The sequence below is a fragment of the Hippopotamus amphibius genome, chromosome 17 (assembly GCF_030028045.1).
Source record: "Hippopotamus amphibius kiboko isolate mHipAmp2 chromosome 17, mHipAmp2.hap2, whole genome shotgun sequence".
Classification (NCBI taxonomy): domain Eukaryota; kingdom Metazoa; phylum Chordata; class Mammalia; order Artiodactyla; family Hippopotamidae; genus Hippopotamus; species Hippopotamus amphibius.
This window is the reverse complement of record NC_080202.1, coordinates 49,995,518-50,015,786: the sequence shown is the minus strand read 5'-3', so window position 1 is coordinate 50,015,786 and position 20,269 is coordinate 49,995,518. Positions and strand designations below refer to the sequence as shown.

Here is a 20,269-nt window from a genome sequence, read left to right as displayed (position 1 = left end):
GAGCTTCTGACCTTGCTCCCAGCTGCCTGATCCAGCCCTGAGTCTGGGAATGGACCCCCGGGCAGACAGCCCTTTGCTAACTGGCCTCACGCCCTGCTCCTCTCTCCAGGTGAATCTGGAAAATCCGGGGATCGCAGTGGCTACAGCAGCCCCGGCTCCCCAGGTACTCCGGGCAGCCGCTCCCGCACCCCCTCCCTGCCGACCCCACCCACCCGGGAGCCCAAGAAGGTGGCGGTGGTCCGCACTCCACCCAAGTCGCCGTCGGCAGCCAAGAGCCGCCTGCAGGCCGCCCCCGGGCCCATGCCAGACCTGAAGAACGTCAAGTCCAAGATCGGCTCCACGGAAAACCTGAAGCACCAGCCGGGAGGAGGGAAGGTAAGGGCGTGCGGAGGCTGGCTGCGTGTGTGCCGGCCCTGAGTGCCAGGACCGGCGTGTGGGTCCCCTACCCCCGGGCTGGAGGCGGGCAAGTGACTCTGCTCCTACCCCAGCCTGGGTCAGCTCCCGTCCCCCAGAGCCCAGGTCCCTCGCCGACCTCTTCAAGGAAAGACAGTGGGCCAGGGTTCAGTTCTGTATTGAGGGCACCACCAGGCCATGAGTCCCCGCTCAGGGGAGAGAAGGGTTCTTTCCTTCCTGTCTTCAGCCCCTGCTGATCGGACAGATCAGAGGTGACAGGGTTGTAGCACCACGACCTGGTGTTTCTCGAAGTGGGTGCCTGCGGGGGTGCCCGGGCTGCCATGTGTTTAGAACATGAGACAACCAGTCTGTAGGTGGTGTGTCTCTGGCGTCGGTTGGACATTTATTGAGGCCCCAATTCTGGGGAAATTCGTGATTCTTGATTCCTCCGGGGGCAAGTGGATGCTTGTGACGTCTTTGGGTCTCCCAAAGCTGGAGAAAACGAGCTTCCAAGAGGTGGAGAGAGATGGGGACGGCCTGGACCCCCGCCTCCTCTTCTTGGCCCCATCCCCCATTGTACGAGTGTCCTAGGGTTGACATACAAAATACCACGGCTTGGGTGGCATATACAAGAGAAATGTAGTGCCTCACAGATCTGGAGGCCAGAAGTCCAAGGTCAAGGTGTCCGTCGGCAGGGCTGGTTTCTTCTGGGGCCTCTCTGCTTGGCTTGTAGGTGTTGCCTTCTCCTCGTGTCTTCACATGGCCCTTCTCTGGGTATTGTTATGTCCCAGTCTCCCCTTCCTATTAGGACACCAGTTGTATTGGATTAGGCCCCCCTCATGAGCTCATTTTAACTTAATGACCTCTTTAGAGACCCTGTTCCAAATACAGTCCCGTTTGGAGGTTCTGGGAATTAGGAGTTCAGCTTGTGGATTTCAGGGGACACCATTCAGACCATAACAGTGCCCCTCAGCACCAGGGAGAGGAGTGGAGAAGGGAGAAGGGGGGCCTGGTGGGGAGCAGGGACCAAAACCTCACTCTTGTGTTGGGCCTTCTGGGCTGGGCCATTTTCAGGGCAGTGAGCCTCCTGGTGGGCAGGGGCTGGTTCCCTTTCAATCGGGACCCCCAGCCGGGGTCTCTGCACTCTTGATTTTATAAATCACTCTTGTCTGAGGCCTGGGTCACCGCGGAGGGAGGGCATCTCACACGGCCTTTGGTCCATGCCTGTGCCTTGCCTGAAACCCCGCACTCTGGTCCCTGTGGAGCCTCAGGGAGCCCCACTGGCCTTTCCCATCCTTAGGGCCCAAAGGGTCCTGCCCAGTAGGGAGGTCTGGGTGCCTCTTGGGGTCTCATCGCACGGGTGTTTGGGCCACAGGGCTGGGCCTGAGCCATGTTTACCTTCCTGCAGTGTTTGCTGTGCTTTGTAAAGATGCATGTCTCCTTCCAAAAGGGGTTCCAGGGCAGCTGGCTGGGGAGCTGGCTCAAAGTTGACCCCTCTGTTAGGCTCCGGGAGCAGAGGGACCCCCAGAGAGAGGGCTTCCAGGGTGATGGGATGTTTCCCACTGGCGTTCGCACCCCTCCCTCAGTGCTGTGTGTGCCCTGTTTTCATAGCACAGAGCGTTTCCCTCTGTTTTGAAAAATGAAAAATGAAACCCCGCATGGCCAATTCTGCACGACTGGGAAGATTGTGGGGCTGTGACCAGCACGCCCATCACGGCAAGTGGGATACCGTGACCAGCAGTGTCTCCCAGCCTGTGGGGCTCTGTCACCCACCCGCAGACACCCACCAGCTCCCCCAGCCCAGGCTGCACCCTGTCAGTCCTAAGTACACTTGAGGTTGGCTTGGAGGGTTTGGGCACCATTTTGGCCCCGTTCTCGTAGCTCTGTTGAGAGCAGCAGTGACACGGCTGATGGGGAGATACCCACCCCTTGCACCTGAGCTGCCCGGCCCCGAGGGCCAGTGACTTGATGCTCAGGGCAGAAATGGGGAGGGTGCCCCCAGGTTACGGCCGCACCATGCTGGACACAGACGTGTGTCTGCGGCGACGTTTTCTTGGGGCTTGTTAGGGGAGGGGATGTGGGGAAGTGGCAGAGGGGGAAGTAACAGCTTCTCTTTAAATTCCGTAGAAAACCTGGGGACTGCCCTGGTGGTCCTGTGGTTAAGATTCCGCGCTTCCATTGCAGGGGGTGCGGGTTCTGTCTCTGGTCCAGGAACTAAGATCCTCCATGCTGCACTGAGCGGCCAAAGGAAGGAAGAAAGAAAGAAAAAAAGATAGAAATCCCGTGGAAAACCTAGAAAATTGTGTGAAACAAAGAAAATCTGAGCCAGAACAACAAAGATTAACACCTTAATATCCAGGAAAAACGACAGAAAAAGGAAAAAAGAAGGCACCTGGGGTCATGCATAAGACCTTTTAAAATGACTGGACTAAAGGTCCCTTGAGGTCCCCGTGAGATCTTTGGGTCCCTGTGGCCTTTTGTTCAGCCCGACATATAGTAAGTGCCCAGTCACTGTTTGTTCGGCTACAAAAGGGACCACAAAAGCTCCAAGAGCCTGAAGCATAACTCAACTCCCCGAACAGATGACACACTGAAGAGGCGAGAGCAGGAGACAGTCATATTTGTAAACCTGCAGAGACTGGAAACCGCAGTAGATCACTGGTTGGAAAAAAATATATACCGTCTGCTTTCTGCTTCGTACTTTCTCTGTTTTCATAATCTGCCACAGTGAACATATATAGCTTGAAGAATCCAAAATGAAATTACTTTTAAAGGAAAATGCAGATGATCACTTGGCCACTTTAACAGAACCAGCTGGATCCACCCAAGGTGGGGCAGGAAGGAAGGAGTAGCAATTCTCCTGTGACTGCAAAGGCGAATCACCTGGGACGGGGAGGCGGGGAGGATTCTTTTAAAAATCCGAGTGCCGGAACCTCCCCCTGGCCCGTGAGAATCTTGAGGGGGCCTCCCTAGGGGTTCCCAGCGTGCCGTCCAGGCTGAGACTCCGTGTCCCTGAATTCTTACCTAACGGCCTTTGACCTCAACCCCAACTACTAGAGCCTCCCATGAGCCCTGGATCTGTGACTCATTTTTGCTCTTCTGGTCCTGCCCCTGCCCCGTCCCCCATTTTCAGATTCCAAGCACCTGGCTCCTCAGACAACTCAGACCCAGGCCAGGTCAGCCCTGGGTCCTGCACCCCCTCCCCAAAGTTTGTCCCAGCCCTATTCTTTGGGGGAAGCGGGGCGGGGGGAGTTCAGACACAAAAAACTGCATTTAAAACACATGAAAAGGGACTTCCCTGGTGGTGCAGTGGTTAAGAATCCACCTGCCAATGCGGGGGACACAGGGTCAATCCCTGGGCTGGGAAGATTCCACATGCCACGGAGCAGCTAAGCCCGTGCGCCACAACTACCGAGCCTGCGCTCTAGAGCCCATGAGCCACAACGACTGAGCCCGTGTGCTGCACCTACTGAAGCCTGCCCGCCTAGAGCCTGTGCTGCGCCACAAGAGAAGCCACCACACGGAGAAGCCTGCGCACCACAAGGAAGAGGAGCCCCTGCTTGCAGCAACTAGAGAAAGTCTGCGCGCAGCAATGAAGACCCAACACAGCCAATAAATAAATAAATAAACGACAGCAATGTTAAAGAAACAAATCCATTTAAAAATAAAATTAAAATAAATAAATAACATAAAAAGATAAACTACCCACTGCAGGTGTGAGTGATGTGAAATTGACATCCTCATGTCCTGGTGAGGGTGGGAATCCCCTCAGTCCTTTGGATATAATGAAGGCTTGTTCACAGTTTTCACAATTTAATTCTGCTAAATCAATGATCTGTCAAAGGGTCTCTTCTGGACTAGATTGAACGTCACCTTGAGATTTTTGTGTCCCTCTGGCTTCACACAGAACCCAATATACAGTAAGTGCTGTGTACTCAAAATCGAGGAAAGAAAGACCCAAAATTCAGAAAAAGCTTTAAGCGCAAAAATGTACATTGAGCTTTATTTATAATTGCAAAACAAAACTAAATATCTAAATCAAAGAGATAATTAACAGTGATGCCATACTATAAAATATTATGTAGCCATTAATAATCTTTGAAGATAATTTTTACAATTATAAATGTTATTAAATTAAAAATAAGACTATAAATTTGGTAGGTTATAGCTACTATCTGTATAAAAAACATGCATAGAAGACAGACACATATGACAAAAGCTAATAGTGGCTCGTAGAGATTGTGACTGATTGTTTCTTCTCTATTTTTTCTTTTCTTCCTAAATTTTCTACAATGAAAACATTTCTAATCAGAAAAAATATAATGGAGGGACTTCCCTGGTGGTCCAGTTGTTCAGACTTCGCCTTCCAATGCAAGGGGTTCAGGTTTGATCCCTAGTCAGGGAGCTAAGATCCCACATGCCTCACAGCCAAAAAACCAAAACATAAAGCAGAAGCAATATTATAACAAATTCAATAAAGACTTTAAAAATGGCCCACATCAAAAAATTTTTTAAAAATTTTAATTTTAAAAAAAACGGATAGAAATACAGTTGTGACTGGAGGTGTCACAGTAGATATTAGTAGAGGATAAAAGGACATAGAAGTCCATGTAATTGAAAGGGGAAGATTAACAAATATTAGGAATTAAACTGCAGGGCAAAGGGTTTATCTGTTGTTAAGAGTTCAGATATTATGGCAATAATCTCGTCCATAAAGAAAAATACCTATAAATATAAACAGAAATTGCTTCAAATCTGTAAACTCAGTGTAATACACCAGAACTTCATTGTGTGCATATCACCAAATATGACCACAAATGCTTGAGAATTCAAAACTTTTCGTCACTGCTCATTCAGTTTAGACATGAAAATGCCTTTTCCAAATGCCTTGGTAACAGATATCATATATTATGGGGTGATACCCCCAAATTGGACTTAGAAGGAATTCATAATTTTAAATACTTTTATTATTTAAAAAAATTAGTGACTGCAGCGTATAAATTATGTTCTTATTGGAGGGAAAAAAGAATACAAGAAATAAGACTACAGAAACAAAGATAAGAGCAGAAATAAATCAGACAATACAACCAGTAAACAGAACATACAATAGCACCAAAAGCTGGTTCCTTCTTTCTTTCCTTTATTCATTCATCCAACACTTCTGGGGCACCTCTGAGCGCCAGGCCCTGTGCTGAGAGTTCCTGCCTCCAGGCCCAGGCAGAGAGACAGACAAGTGAGCAGATTCAAAAGAGACAAAAGGAGAGGTTGGCCAGGGAAGCATGTGTAGGAGGGAGCAGCCAGCACCATCGAGGGTCCCCCACACTGAGGGTCACCTGTGCGGTTGTCACTCACACTAAGGGGGTCACCTGCGCCTTCAAGGGTCACTATACTGAGAGTCACCTGTGTTGTGGAATGTCACCTGCAATGTCGGTTGTCACCAAGTCAGAGAAGACAGGACAGACCCTTGTTTGGGACCATCATTGGGTCTTTGAAAGGACCGTCCCCCACATAGAGTGCTGGAGACACAAAAGAGAGAAGAGAGGAAAACTGCACCTGGAGATGCCCAGAGCAAAAGCAAAGTAAAGCTGAAACTGGCACCAGCTGGGGTAGCAGAGGGGCGTGGGTTAGGGTGGAGCTTTGTTCGTTTATGCAAGAGCTTTGAAGAGTTAACAGCTGATAGAGGGAGGTCCCCGCTGGGTCTGCTGTGAACCAGCTCGGGCATTTGCCCCGACAGGACAGGATAGGATGGAGAAGAAAGAGGGTAGTGGAGGGCACCCCAAGCAGAGCCTCAGGCTCCACTGTCATTAAGTTGTGGAGGGTGAGGTGAACAAGAGGGCGGCTGTGGCCCCAGCTGAGGTGAAGGCAGCACCAACCTCAGCAGCCTCTCCGTGTGGTCAGTGGAGAGCACAGAGGTCCCAGGTACCTTCCAGCATGAGAGAGAAGGAGCTCATTTGGGGCCGAGGCTGCCAGGTAAGGAGAACTAGGGGGAGTCCCTGTAGCTGCCCAGGTGAGAAGGAACATGCAGAGTCATGACCAGAGCATGGGGGGGGGGGGGGGGTCTGGTTGGCTTTGAGCAGCTGGAGCTAAAGTCACTGCCTCTGAGGATGTCCAGGGCAGTAGCTGGGATGCGAAGTCCCCAGGTAGGTCGGAACCCTACCAGAGCTGCAGGGCTTGAAAAGCTTTGGGCTGCAATATTCCATATGGCCACAAGATGGCGATGGCATGCTGTAAGCTTCTGTCTCCATTCTGGAGAACAGAAGTGTTTTAAAAATTCGTTATATTTATTGACAAAGTTTCAGGTCTCATTTTTAAAAGTACATATGCAGAACATTTATGTGGAGCAAATATGGTGAGTCTGTACCTAGGATAGTTTGTCTTGGATCAGGGCCAGGGACTCAGCTGAACTTGAGCCGAGGTGCCAGGCTGTACAGAGCCAGGCAGGGACCCTCCTCTGGGACAGCCTTGTGACTCTGAGACACTCTGGGCATCTCTCCCTGCACACAGCATCTGTGTTTCTGAAAAAAAAAAATCTTGTGTAAATGCCATCATTTTAGAGAATCTTGGGGCAGTCACTGTTTAAAAGAACAGTATAAATAGTTCTAAAGGTGACTCCGCTTTTATTTGATCTCCTGTGTCAGTTCTGAGGCTGACCACCTTGGACTTGAAGAGAAGGCTGGCTGTGAGCATCTGGTGCCCACCCCAGGTTAAATTCCCACCAGAGCATTCCAGCCCCCAGTTCTCAGCACTGGGCCTGTTGGCCCTAGTGAGGCTAAGCCAGGTCCAGCGCCGGGCAGTGCTCGAGACAGGCCTCACCAGGGGTGCCCCAAGGACACTGGGCCAGCTTGGGAGCTGCTGGGGTCGGGGGAGGGCTGGGACATCTGGAGGACCTCAAGAAATCTGAGCCCAAACAGAACCAGAACAAGGTCTGATGACGGTTTGGAACCATTTCAGGTTCTCCAGGAAATGGATTAAACCCAGCCTCACACCACTGCAGCCTCTCCTCTAAGGTCGAACCCTGACCACAGGAATTTATCCCTTAACTGGAAGTTCCCTGGGTCAAAATTTGGAGATTCCAAAACATTGTTTCTTCCCTTTGGCTATTTTCAGTGTCTGCCCGGAGCTGATGCTCAGTATCCCTCATTTACTCTAGTTGAGAAATTAAACTTCAGGATTCCAGCTTCATAATGCCAACCACTGCCCTTTTTTCTCCTTTCTGTAAATCTACCATTCTGTAAAGGGTGTTGACTTAATTTGAGGACTAACAGTAATTCAGGTGTGCTTTGTAAATATGCTTATGTCTCCTACCAAATCCCACAAAAGCTTCTGGCCTTTTTATGTGGGATTGGAACAAGAAAAAGCCACGTGGAGAAAACATTTCTGTGTATGTTCTACATCTTGTTATTGCTTAATGTCTCCTGAGTCATTTGATGACTTTCTTGTAAGAATTAGTACAGAAAAAACAAGGCTATCCTCCTTGAAAAACGGGTAAGTTTTCTTTGTCAGATAAGAGAGTTATGTAACCCAACATGTTTTCCCTTTTTGCCTTGGCTTCCAGGAAGCTCAGATTTAAATGTAAGGATCAGTCTTATAATTGTCAGTCCTGATGACCTCCCCTTCTTTTACCATGGTCTTTTCAGTGTTCTTGTTTTATTATTTTGTGTGTTGGTGTGTGTTTTCTAATTCTAAACTGCTCCAGTTCTCTTGTGAAAGCAGGCAAGTCTGCTTCTGGAACTTATCCAGTGGAAAATTATGAATAAAAAATCCCCAGAGCGGGAGTTCATGTGGAACTCCTTAAAATTTGAGGGTGGGATGAAATGATTCAAGGACATTGTGCAGAGGGTGACAGCAGCTTGCTATGACGCAGGGTGAGAAAACCTGTTCCACCTCCTCATCCCAGCTCAAGCCTGGGCTGAGGCGCTGCCTGCTGTCTCCTTGCTGGCGGGAGAGACATCACCGTTCACCCAGAGAGAGTGTTGTTTTTATTTGGTTTATGAGACAACAGGCTTGAGGACAGCTCAGCCAAAATATTGTTGTTACATAGGTAGCCGTGGTTACAGAAACACCCAGATCTACATTCCTGTGTGGATTCTGGCACTCACTTGAGAAAGTCACTGACCTTCTCTGGGCTTTAAGTGACCTATTCATCAGGAAGGTGGTGGGGCGGGGGTGGGGGGGGGGAGCGGGGAAGGTGGTGGCAGGTGAGAAGGGTGATGTGGAATTAGGTATTTATCCAGCCTCTAAATGAGGGGTAGTTTTCACATTTAAAGACCAGAGAAGTTACAAGGAAAGAAATGTTACAAAGGAAGTATATAAAAATGTCAGCATTTGTATGTTAGGAAAAAAAATACAACTACTAGCAAAAAAAAAGACAAAGGAGCAATTTTAATAATAATCAAAGAAATGCAGACTCAGCCAACAGTACAGGCCTATTTATTTTAAAGAAATGCGAAAAACAATTTCTTTTAATGCACAGTGCTGGCAGCAACATGGTGAAAATGACTTTCTCAACAGTGCTCACAGGAGAGACGAATCCAACCCTTTTAGAATGCCTTTTGGAGAATTGTGTGGAGAGTATTTATAACTTTGACCTAGAAATTGTACTTCTGGGACTCTGTGCTATGAAAATAATCCACAAAATGGGAAAAACTCCTTGCAGAATGATGTTCATGGTGAGGCTGCTTGTATTATTTAAAATGGAATCAATATAAATATCTGATAGCACAGATAACATGATATGGAATACGATGTATTTTTTAAATCAGTGCTTCTGATGGCAGTAGAACGTGGCAAATACTTGGTAAAGCAAGATATAAAATAGTATGTATACAATAATTACGGCCATTAATATGTCTATGATGGTAGCTTTATTTTTATAGATTATATGAGAGTTCAAGAGAATACACGAAAATGCACTAGTGGTTGTTATCTATTTTTCACAATCATAATGTTATGTAACTTTTTTATAATGAAAAAAATACGCAGCTTTTTACTTTAAAGGAACGTAAAAGAAAACAAAGGGGTGGGTTAGATGTGTGTTTCCCAGGTTTTTCAATGCAGATCAGTGAAATAAAGAAAAGAAGAAAAAACAGAGATGGGGTCCAAGAGAAGATGAGTATGTTTTTATTTTGCCAGGTTAAAGACATCTAAAAATAACATTCTCTACTATCAATGTAATTTAATAATTAATTTAATAAATGAAAGGCCATTTAATTTTTAATTTTAATTTTTTTAAATTTTGTTGGAGGAGAGGCAATTTTAAGACTAAAGAGTAGGATGGACAAATTTTGCTATCACATCCTTATTTCCTCATTTGGCTGACGACCTGTGGACCCCTTGCTGGCTGGCTCTGGCTCTGGGTCAGATGTGGGGCCCTTCATAGATGAGCCAGGCCTGGGCTCTGACCCTCGGTCACAGCGTCCTAACAGGTCCTGGGCCTCGGGGGCAGCGGCTCCCACCTGGCAGCAACTGAGATCTTAGTGCCATTTCTAGAACTTCAGAGGGCAATGCTCGTTCTTCATTGGGAACTTCAGTTGGCAGTTATTTATATCTGTGATTAATAGAAACTAAAGCCCACTGCTTCCAAATGTGGTGCTCCTTATGGAGGACACCTGGTGATGTTGTGATCGCTGCTCTAGCATACAAAACGTGGAGTTTTTCAGCTCCCTTTCTCTGCACCATGCTTGTCTGTATTATTCACATACAGACAAACTGGGTAAAAATCATTCCTCCCTGGAATATTGAAAGCCCCACACCTTTTCCCTGGTGCCTAGAGAAAGAGGAGCGTCGCAGAAATACAGTGAGATCTCTACTGTCTGGGCCACAGCTGCTCGGGAAAACTTAGGAAAGGTCACCTGGGAAGCTTGCCCTGTTCCCTCTGAGCGCCTGGTGGTTTGTGGATGAGGACGAGCTGATGGATGGAAGGGCAGCTGCTTACCCTGCCTTTCCAAGAGGCAGAGGCCTCCCATGAGAGGGAGTACGGTTTTATCTTCTCCATAAAACTACCTGTGTCCTCCCCGTGAAGTCAGCGATTCTTGAACCAAGCCGTGCATCAGAACCAAGCACCAGGGCTGCTTTCAGAAGCACAGAGGCTGAGATTCTAAGGTCAGGAGTGGGGTCTGGGATTTTTAAAATGTATCTGCAGGTGATTTCAATGCCTAACTGACTTGAGAACAGCCATGTAAAGGTCTCAGTGAAGGTTCAGGTGGGTCTGGTAGGTGTATGAATGAGGCCATAGCTGGGACTTGCTATTTATTCATTTAATAATGTAAATAAGTACATTTTGCTCCATCCCAACCTGGTGGACACTCACCTCCAATTTTTAGGCCTCCGAGGTGCTGAGGGGGCCTCCATGATGCAATCCTCTTAAAAAGGGAAGAACTGCCTCCTGATGGATGTTGTGTAAACCCAGTGCTGTAAGGTGGGGTCCACCTCCCACCACTCACAGTTCTGGAATGCTCCCCAGGGGAGGTGTGACTCGGCCCTGCCCTCCTCTCCCGGGCCTGCAGCCAGACAGCGAGTGTGTTCGTGCAGGGCAGATGCATCTGGGTGTGGTGTGTCACTCATCCTTTTTTCTGGCTGTCAAAGGTGCAGATAATTAATAAGAAGCTGGATCTTAGCAACGTCCAGTCCAAGTGTGGCTCAAAGGATAATATCAAACACGTGCCAGGAGGCGGCAGTGTGAGTACTGTCACACTTTCCCTGTGCCGAGCTGCGGTCCCGGGTTTGAGAAGTGGCATGCGTGTTTGTACTCGCGAGACATTGCATAGAATAAACCATTCTCAGGCTCGGAGTGTATCCAGGTCCCCAAGTAAATGTAGCTCAGGCTTCCCGCACCCGTGCCTACCGTTCCAGGAGGGGAGCCCCTGGGCAGAACCGGGAAGGTGACTGGTCCTCTCTGGTGTCTGGGTCCTCACAGCATAAGTCCCGTCTTCGCTCCTGCTCATCGGGAGCCCCGCAGCCTGTTTGAGTTTGGGCTGAAGGTGCCGGCACCTGAGACTGGCCTCTGTCATCACCTCCTCCATCACCTGGGCACGTACACTTTAAGGGGCTCCGCTGGGGACGGTTGGCCCACCTGTTGGGGCTCAAAGGTCATTACTGTCCTACCTCAGAGCAGGCAGAGGCCAGGCTCTGCTCTCCCGTGTCTTCTGCATTTGCGAAGGATAAACTGGTTCTTAAGCCTCTCGGCTCATGTTTGAAACCAGCTTTACCCTCTGGCAGAAGCTCCAGGCGGAAAAGAGCCCAACGAAAGTGCGCCAGGGTCCTGCCTACAGCCAAGGGTGGACAGAAATGCTGCTTGGACCTCTTTTAAATCTGGCCTCCTCCAGGTGGCTCTGGGGACTCCCTTTGTGGATGTGTCCCTGAGGCCTGGGGCCAGCATCGTCACTCTCGCCTGCCCACTTGGTCAGCTCTGCTGTAATCCTCCAAGTTCCCCAAAACGGGTGAAAATGTGGCATCCTGAGGCTTGGCCCCACTTCTCCACAGCCTCCTCCCTCCCCCAGACTCCTTGGTCAGCTGTAGGTAAACATTTAAACACACCCTGGAGCAGGAGGTCCGCCCCTGGGGAGGAGGATGGTTTCTGAAAGCAGACATCTGGCCCCTGGCTGGCAGCGCCGGGGTGATGGGAGGGGGGAGCCGCCAGGTGGGCTCGCTCTCCAGAGAGTGCCCCGCCTGGGCCCGCACATCATCTGTGTCCAGACCTGAGGGTTTATTCTTGCAATGTGCTGCTGCCTCCTGCCCTGAGCGCCCGGGTCCTGGCTCTGCCACAGCCTCCTCGTGGCCCCGGGAGGAGCGGGCTGCATGGAGCTTCCCTAACGCTTCCTCACCAATGTCTGCCCTGTGCCCCCAGTCCCTGCTCTTCTGTCCCACGGCCACCTTGTCTTCCGCCAAGAGAAGGGGTGGGGACCACCCCAGCCCCTGCCAGCCGTGATCGTGGGCTCTGAGTTTTAGCTTTGACTCCTGGCTCCCTGGCTTCCCTGCAGACTGAGGGCTCCAGCCAGAGGAAGAAAGACATGTGCTTTCTAAGTCTCACCTGGTCCGCTGGTGGGATGTGGTGCTGCTGGGGCCGGGGCATGGGGTCCAGTGGCCACAGTCAGCCGACCGCTCCTTCATGCGGAAGCTAGGGGGAGGGGGAGCATTCCCACTGCCGACGGCAGGGCCCAGGACATCAAGGGACTTCCTGCGGGCACCTCTCATCTGCCTGCACTCTCTGCCAGCCGGTGGGCTAGCCCATGACCCGGCAGAGAGCCACAGGATGTCCTGGGCTAGCCCCAAGCACTGTCCCTGGCCTGCGGCCACTGCAGTAGAGCCGTCACAGAGAGCTCTTCTCCTGGTGAAGGGTGGCTGGGGGGTGACAAGCCCCTGCACAACATCGCCTCAGGCGTTTGGGGGCAGCGGCCCCTGGCCCGGGCTCTGCCTCTGCTCGCTCCCTCCCCTCCCCTCCCCAGCTTGGAGGCGACGCCTCAGCAGGCAGGCCCTGCTTCTTCTCGGGGTTCTCCCTGCCTCCTGGCTGGCGCCGGGCTTCACTCCAGAGCCTGGCCTCCTCCCTCCCCAGCCTGCAATCTGCCTGACCCCGCTTCCCCTCCAATCCTTCCACCCGACCTCCTGCCCCTCCCCCTGCCTCCTCTTCCCAGCCAGGCTCCCACCCTTCCCCATTCCTTTCCTCTCTCCCCGCCTTCCCCCATTTCTTTCCCCTTCCTACCAATCCAGGCTCTCCCTTCTTCACAGCTCCACCCTCCTTCTCCCCCACTGGTTACCCCATCCTGGGTGAAGGGAGGAGAAGGAAGCCTCGCGCACACCAGCCTTCGCTTTCCTGTCCCTCTCGGCAGGAAGGAAGGGGTGGTTCCCATAGCTCCCTGCCCCGCCCCACCCAGGGCTCAGACTCAGACTCCCTCATTAACCCGCCCACCCCCACAGGTGCAGGCTCGCCACACCTCCCTACACACGCACACGCACCCCTGTCCACCTGTCAGCCTCAATCAACTCTCCGTCAGTAATCGGCAAACGGTAACATGATTTTGATTAATGTTATTGGGGATTGTTCCAGATGATTTAGACCTAAGTAAAAACATCTTTTTTTTTTGCTGATGTCCTTGTTAAACCCACTCTCGGGCACGAGGCCATGTCTCTCCCGGGTAACGCCAAGGCTCCCAGCGCAGGGAGCTGCAGCCGACTGGCTCCATGGTGATTGGCCTCCTCTGTCCTCAGGTGGCCTCACGTGAGGGAAGTGTCACCCGGTGACCATCAGGGACCCCTCACAGTCATGGCTTTCTAGAGACTTCCTCTAGGAGACCCCTCTGCTGATGCTGGGTCCCCGTGGGGTGTCTCCTCCGCAGGGGCTGAGGTCAGTGGGCGGCCCGGGGGTGGCTGTGGCCACGTGCTGGACCCTCAGGACAGCTCTGAGCACTGCGGCCCTCAGGCCTCCCCTCGCGTGTCTGCTGAACCTCCCCGAGACACTAAACCTCTGATTTCTGCTGTGCCGCCTGCGCAGCCTGCTGGTGTCGCTTTGCTCCTTTTGGTAAAGAACCAAGATGTCTAAGGACATTGTGTGCCCCGGGGGAGTTAACTGGCGCTTAACTCTTACCGCGCTGGGGAACTGCTGTGGGTCCGTTCGCTGGCCGTCACCGCTCTGCTGTGGGGGTGCTGGGCTTTGTGAAGCTTCTCCTGGGAGAAAGTGCTCCTCGCAAGCCCCCGTCGCCCTCTGTTCTCAGAGGCCCAGCAGATGCGGCTCTCTTGCTTTTCCGAGATTTTTCAAATGCTGCACAGACATCATATCGATCCCTCTTTCTTTCTGTCTTCACTGAATGTGATCTGTCGATTTCATGTCAGGAAAGAGAATGACTTTTTCACAAGTGTTTGCTAAACCAAAGGTGTGCCCGCCCCCAACCCCCCAGTAGGGAAGTAGTCCTGTGTTTCCCTGAGCGTCCTTGTCCTGTGGGATTGAAGCCACTCCACTTATTTTGTGAAAACCCAGCTCCCCTGGGGCAGGGCTGGCAGAATTCCAACACATTCTCCCACCCAGACTAGCACGCGTTCCTCGAGCCGGGCAGGAAACACTGTCGGAGCAGGGCCTGGACTTACAACAGCTGCTTTTCATTGCCTTATACCCCCAATAAAGTAATCCTACTTTACGCTCTCTCGTCCCCTCTCTCCAGGTGCAAATAGTCTACAAACCAGTGGATCTGAGCAAGGTGACCTCCAAGTGTGGCTCATTAGGCAACATCCATCATAAACCAGGTAGAAGGCGAGGGCGTGGCGGCCTGGGGGCGTGGCGGCCTGGGGGCGGGACAGGATGGGGCGGTGCCTTCTCCGGAAGTGGCTGGGAAGGGTTGATGGATAGGCCATCGAGGAGAGTGTCACGGTGGTACTTGCTGCTGCCTGGGAGGTGTGACTCCGCGTGTTGCTCCTGAGCAGGGCCAGGCTGGCCAAGATCAGGTAAGGAGGGAGGGCAGATGCTGGTCTAAACCCTAACCCGCGGTTCTCCAAGCGGGCTGCCGACTGAGCGTCTAGAGCTGGGGCAGGGCCTGATCTGGCCCCAGAAGCCTGTCTGCGTGGATGCCCCAGTTTGGTCCTCAGCCAACATGAGGGGCATTTCACCAGCTGCCCCAGCTTTAACATGGGACCCTGGGCTGTTGCCATGCCCACGCTGTGAGTTTGTTTCAACAGAAAGTGATACCTTGGAACTCCCCTTTCCCTCTCCATCTCAGGCCGTATGGACATCAGTGCTATCTGTAGATCTTTCTGTGACAGTGGAAATGGTCTATATCTATGCTGTTCAGTATGGTAGCCACTAACCACATGTGACTGTTGAGCATTTGAAATGTAGCTGCTGCAGTTGAGGAAATGAACGAATTTTATTTAATTAAATTTGAGGAATTCCCTGGCAGTCCAGTGGTTAGGACTCGGCACTTTCACTGTCTGGCCTGGGTTCGCTCCCTGGTCGGGGAACTAAGATCCCACAAGCCAAGCGGCGCAGCCAAAAAGATAACATTAAATTAAAATTTAAAAATAAATAAATAAAACTTAAGTAGCCACAGGCAACTAGTCGCTACCATCTTGGAGAGCTGAGATCTAGATTCTAACTCCTGCCTGGGAGGCCAGAACAGGGCCTTCTGCCTTAGGTCCTGTTCAGGGCTGACATCTTTGTTTGAACCATGACTGCAGGAAGAGAAGGTCATCAGAAGTGTAGTCTAGAATGTGTGTCAATCCTTTCTGCCTCCTTTGGGCATTTTGTGGGAGTTTAGTCTCTCCCCGTGAAACCTGTCCCTCTCCTGGGGCCACCATCCTATCACACTGTGGCTTTATCCTTCCAAAGATAGTCATGTAGTTCATCTCTTCCCCAGGACATGCCTCCCACACTGGGGCATGGCATCGAGTGTCTGAGGCGGGAGGAAGGGTCAGGGCCCTCCCTTATATTTTAAAATTTTATTTATTTGCTTGTACTGGGTCTTAGTTGCAGCTCGCAGTCTCCTTAGTTGTGGCATTGGAACTTTTTTTTAGTTGCGGCATGTATGTGGGATCTAGTTTCCTGACCAGGGATTGAACCTGGGCCCCCTACATTGGGAGCACGGAATCTTAACCACTGTGCCATCAGGGAAGTACCAGGGCCCTTCCTTATTAAGGGTACATTTTGCCATTTAGTTTTTTTTTTTTTTTTTTAATTTTATTTATTATTTTTGGTTGCATTGGGTCATCATTGCTGTGCATGGGCTTTCTCTAGTTGTGGAGAGCGGGGGCTTCTCTGTTGTGGTGCGTGGGCTTCTCATTGTGGTGGCTTCTTTTGTTGTGGAGTACTGGTTCTAGGTGCACAGGCTTCAGTAGTTGTGGCACAAGGGCTCAGTAGTTGTGGTGCATGGGCTTAGTTGCTCCACGGCATGTGGGATCTTCCCAGACCAGGGATTGAACCCATGTCCCCTGCATTGGCAGGTGGATTCTTAACCACTGTGCCAGCAGGGAAGTCTGCCATGTAGTTTAATTCTGAGGTCTTATAGGGCTGTAGCTTACAGGATGTTGGCATAGAAAGACTTGACTCTTTGGAAGCCAACCAATTTAGAAGTTAGAATAATTTCTCCCTGAGCTGTCATTTACCTTTGCATCATCTAAGGAGGAAGAGTTTGCTGAGTAAATATTTCATGTGCACCCTGATTAGAGAGATGAAGCAAACTGTTTTCAAGCCCTTTGGAAGGACCTACTTGCTCCAAACCACACTCTAAATAAAGGCTGGTCTTATCTCCTCCTCAAGGTTGGCGTCTGCACGGACTCACTTGCTTAGCCCTCACTTAGGGCTCGGTGCCCTTGTGTGTGTTGTGTTCCAGGAGGTGGCCAGGTGGAAGTGAAGTCTGAGAAGCTGGACTTCAAGGATAGAGTCCAGTCGAAGATCGGGTCCCTGGATAACATCACCCATGTCCCTGGCGGAGGGCATAAAAAGGTAAAGGGGCAGGGCAGGGAGGAGGCGGTAACAGAGTTGGGTGGACAGGTCTGGTCCAGTTCCCCAGAGCAGGAGGCAGAGGGTCCTGTACTAACTGGCTTGACGTGGATTCTCAGCTACCACCAGGCCTGCGGGCTCCACCTGGGCTGCCCTTTGATGTCCCCTGGGAGCTTTAACAGACTTGATGCCTGCCCGCCCTGGATATCCTGACTATTTGGTCTCAGGTGCTGACAGGGCACCTGGAGTGGAGCTTTTAAAGCCCCCAGGTGACTCTTTAGTGCAGTTAAAGGTGAGAGCCACTGCCCTAGGCCCTGTGGTTGGCAAGCATCCCCAAATGGAAGCAGCCGTCACCAAGCCTGCCCCAGTCACGAAGAGCCAGTCATGGAAACGTAACTGAATTTTCTAAATGGGTCACTAGGCAGTTAGAGCAAGATAGTGACGCTGGCATCCAGATTCAGCAAAGTCTCTGTAAGTGTCCTTGGGGAGGCCGCTGGGCCAAGGACCTCAGCGTTCCCTGCAGTTTCAGAGGCCCTGGGTCTGGCTCCAGGTGCCTGTGTGCGGTGTGGGGGCCGGGGCACACCAGCGCCTCCCTCTGGGCCCATCGCAGAGTGGGATGTGGCTGCACGTTTTCTCTTCTGCATAAATACAGTGGAGTGCCCTCTGGGGTTTCCTGCCCTAAGTTCTGCAAGTGGCTCACTTTCTAGTCCTCAGTGCCTCCCAGCAGCTGACTGAAGAGTGGTGGAGGGAGAAGGGATGTCCCAGAACAGGTGTGGAAGCTGAGACCCAGCCCAGCAGTGAGCAGCGGTGCAGCCCGGCGGGGGCCCTGCTGGTCAGAAGCGGCAGCCCGGCCACACTTGGCAGCAGCTGGGGTCCCCACAGCAGTCATCACCCCTCCCCACATCCTGCTCAGCACCTCCTCCTCTGGTTCTGAACAGACACGCCCCACCTTTGCAGGGAAAGCCTGACAGTGTAGTTTTGGAGAAGCATTTGCTGGCGTGTTCTTAAAGCAGAGGTTGCAGACTGAGACCTCGGGGCCAACCTGACCCGCGACGGGAGGCGCCTGAAGGCTGAGGGGAACATGGGGTCCTGGCTCCCCATGGGGCTCCCTGAGCATCATGCTTCCGCAAACTGGGCTTCCCCAGTATGGGGGAATGCTTCTCAGTGCCTGGGTCTCTATCAAAAGTGAGACCCAGGGAAATGAGAAGGTTCTCTGCCAAATGCCAGCTTATTTCCATCTCTGCCCCCAGACTGTTTAATGCAGGGCCTCTCTGCCCTGGGGGGCTTTAAAGAGACCACGTGCTGAGAGTCTGACTTAGTATATTGTATGTGGAATGAGTCTGGGTAGGCCTGGGCATTGGCGATTCTCTGGTGAATGAAGGCCTCTACCCCTGACTCTGGAAGCTTCTATGTCCTGAGAAAGACTCTGGGCTTGACTCTGCTAGGAGGCGTGACCCAGGCAAGATCTGCAAGCCCTCTCAGCCTCAGGTTCTCCTTCAGCAAAACTGATGGAAGCATTCCTGTCCCAGGGCGGTTGTGAGACGTGGACGAGGCAGGGCTCAGGAGGGTGCCTGGAGCTTTGTAGTCATCAAACATGAGTTAGAGCCAAATCTGAGTCCAGACTTCTGTTTTAACTCATCTCTGTGATGCCTCAGAAAGGGTGGGCCCTGCCCTGCCCACTGCCCAGAAGACATTGTCCTGGTCCCAGCGGGTCCCCTCGTGTTCAGTCCCCTGTTTCCCTCTGTGAGGAGCAACGCCGCCGACAGACCGTGGAGCACAGGACCCCCATCACTGGAGTTCCTTTCAGTTTAGGGGACTTGGGCGCCTTCTCAGGATGCTGTCACATTTTTCTTAAGAACATAAGTGTTCTTATCAAAGCTTATGTCAAAATGGCCTTTCAGTTACAGTAATAAGGAAGAGTCATTTTTTTCAAAGCAGTAACCCAAAATGAACAAAATAAGCACATAGCTTAGATGGGAGCCTGGTTTTTCTCTGCACTCAAATGCCCCTGCAGTAGGGCCTCTTTACCTGGGGTCCAGGGACTCCTGAAATTGTAGGGAGAAGTTGTCGTGTGTGTGTGAGAGCAGACACGCATGTGTACACATTTTCCTAGTCTCACCAGATGCTCAAGCAGGTCTTTGGACCCAAAAAAAGGTTGAGAATTACTGTGTCCACCACGTCAGGACTCATCAGGAGAGAATTATTAGGTACTACTGGCATCTCCAGCTAATGCGTTCTGCTTCTGAACTTCCCAGGTATCCTTTTGGAGCTAAGACCTCAGGGTCAAGGATGCTCTCCTTTGTTTATTTTTTAAAATTTATTTTTAAATTAAAGTGTAGCTGATTTACAATGTCATGTTCATTTCAGGTGTACAGCACAGTGATTCAGTTATACATACATTCATATATATATTTTCTCAGATTCTTTTCCCTTATAGGTTATTGCCAAATATTGAGTTTAGTTCCCTGTGCTATATACAGTAGGTCCTTGTTGATTATCTATTTTGTATATAGTAGTCTGTAGATGTTAATCCCAAACTCCTAATTTATTCTCTCCTCCCCTTTCCCCTTTGGTACCCATAAGTTTGTTTTCTACATCTGTGAGTCTCTTTCTTTTTTGGAAATAAGTTCAGTTGTATCTTTTTAATTTAACTTAATTTTTTAAAATTGAAGTACAGTTGATTTATATAGCTTTGTGCCAATCTCTGCTGTACAGCAAAGTGACTCATGTAGATATTCTTTTTTTATATTCTTTCCCCTTATGGTTTATCACAGAATATTGGCTATAGTTCCCTGTGCTCTACAGTAAGGCCTGGTTGTTTATCCATCCTATATACACTAGTTTACACGTGCTGATCCCAAACTCCCAGTCCTTCCCTCACTGATCCCGCTTCCCCTTGGCAACCGCAAGCCTCTTTTCTACGTCTGTGAGTCTGTTTCTGTTTTGTAGATCGGCTTATTTGTGCCACATTTTAGATTCCACTTATCACACATAAGTGATATCATACGGTATTTGTCTTTCTCTTTCTGACTTACGTCACTTAGTATGACAACGTCTAGTTGTATCCATTTTGCTGCACATGGCACTATTTTGGGTTTTATGGCTAATATTCCGTTGCATACGTGCACCACATCTTTATCCACCCATCTGTCAGTGGACATTGAGGTTGTTCCACGTCTCAGCTATGGTGAGTTGTGCTGCTATGAACATAGGGTGCGTGTATCTTTCTGAATTGTAGTAGGTTTGTCCGGGTATATGCCCAGGAGTGGGATCATATGGCAGCTCTATTTTATCTGGAGACTTTTTGATGATGGCCGTTCCGACTGGAGTGAGGTGATAACTCATGTGGTATCACATGACTTGCATTTCTCTAATAATTGGAAATGTTGAGCGTTTTTTCGTGAGCCTGTTGGCCATCTGTATGTTGTCTTCGGAGAAATGTTTATTCAGGTCTTC

At 50.6% G+C, this 20,269-nt stretch overlaps 1 protein-coding gene across 21 annotated transcripts in view; it reads left to right on the top strand.

Annotated features, from left to right (window-relative positions):
- MAPT (microtubule associated protein tau) overlaps nucleotides 1-20,269 on the top strand; it is a 108,146-nt gene that overhangs the window by 86,229 nt on the left and 1,648 nt on the right. For 16 of the 21 annotated variants that reach the window (XM_057716589.1, XM_057716586.1, XM_057716587.1 and 13 more), the window contains 4 exons: nucleotides 110-375; nucleotides 10,978-11,070; nucleotides 14,544-14,625; nucleotides 16,704-16,816. In XM_057716589.1, coding sequence (XP_057572572.1) covers nucleotides 110-375; nucleotides 10,978-11,070; nucleotides 14,544-14,625; nucleotides 16,704-16,816 — 554 coding nt within the window. The remainder of the gene's footprint in view (nucleotides 1-109; nucleotides 376-10,977; nucleotides 11,071-14,543; nucleotides 14,626-16,703; nucleotides 16,817-20,269) is intronic. The other 5 variants (XM_057716596.1, XM_057716592.1, XM_057716607.1 and 2 more) reach the window with 1 other exon arrangement.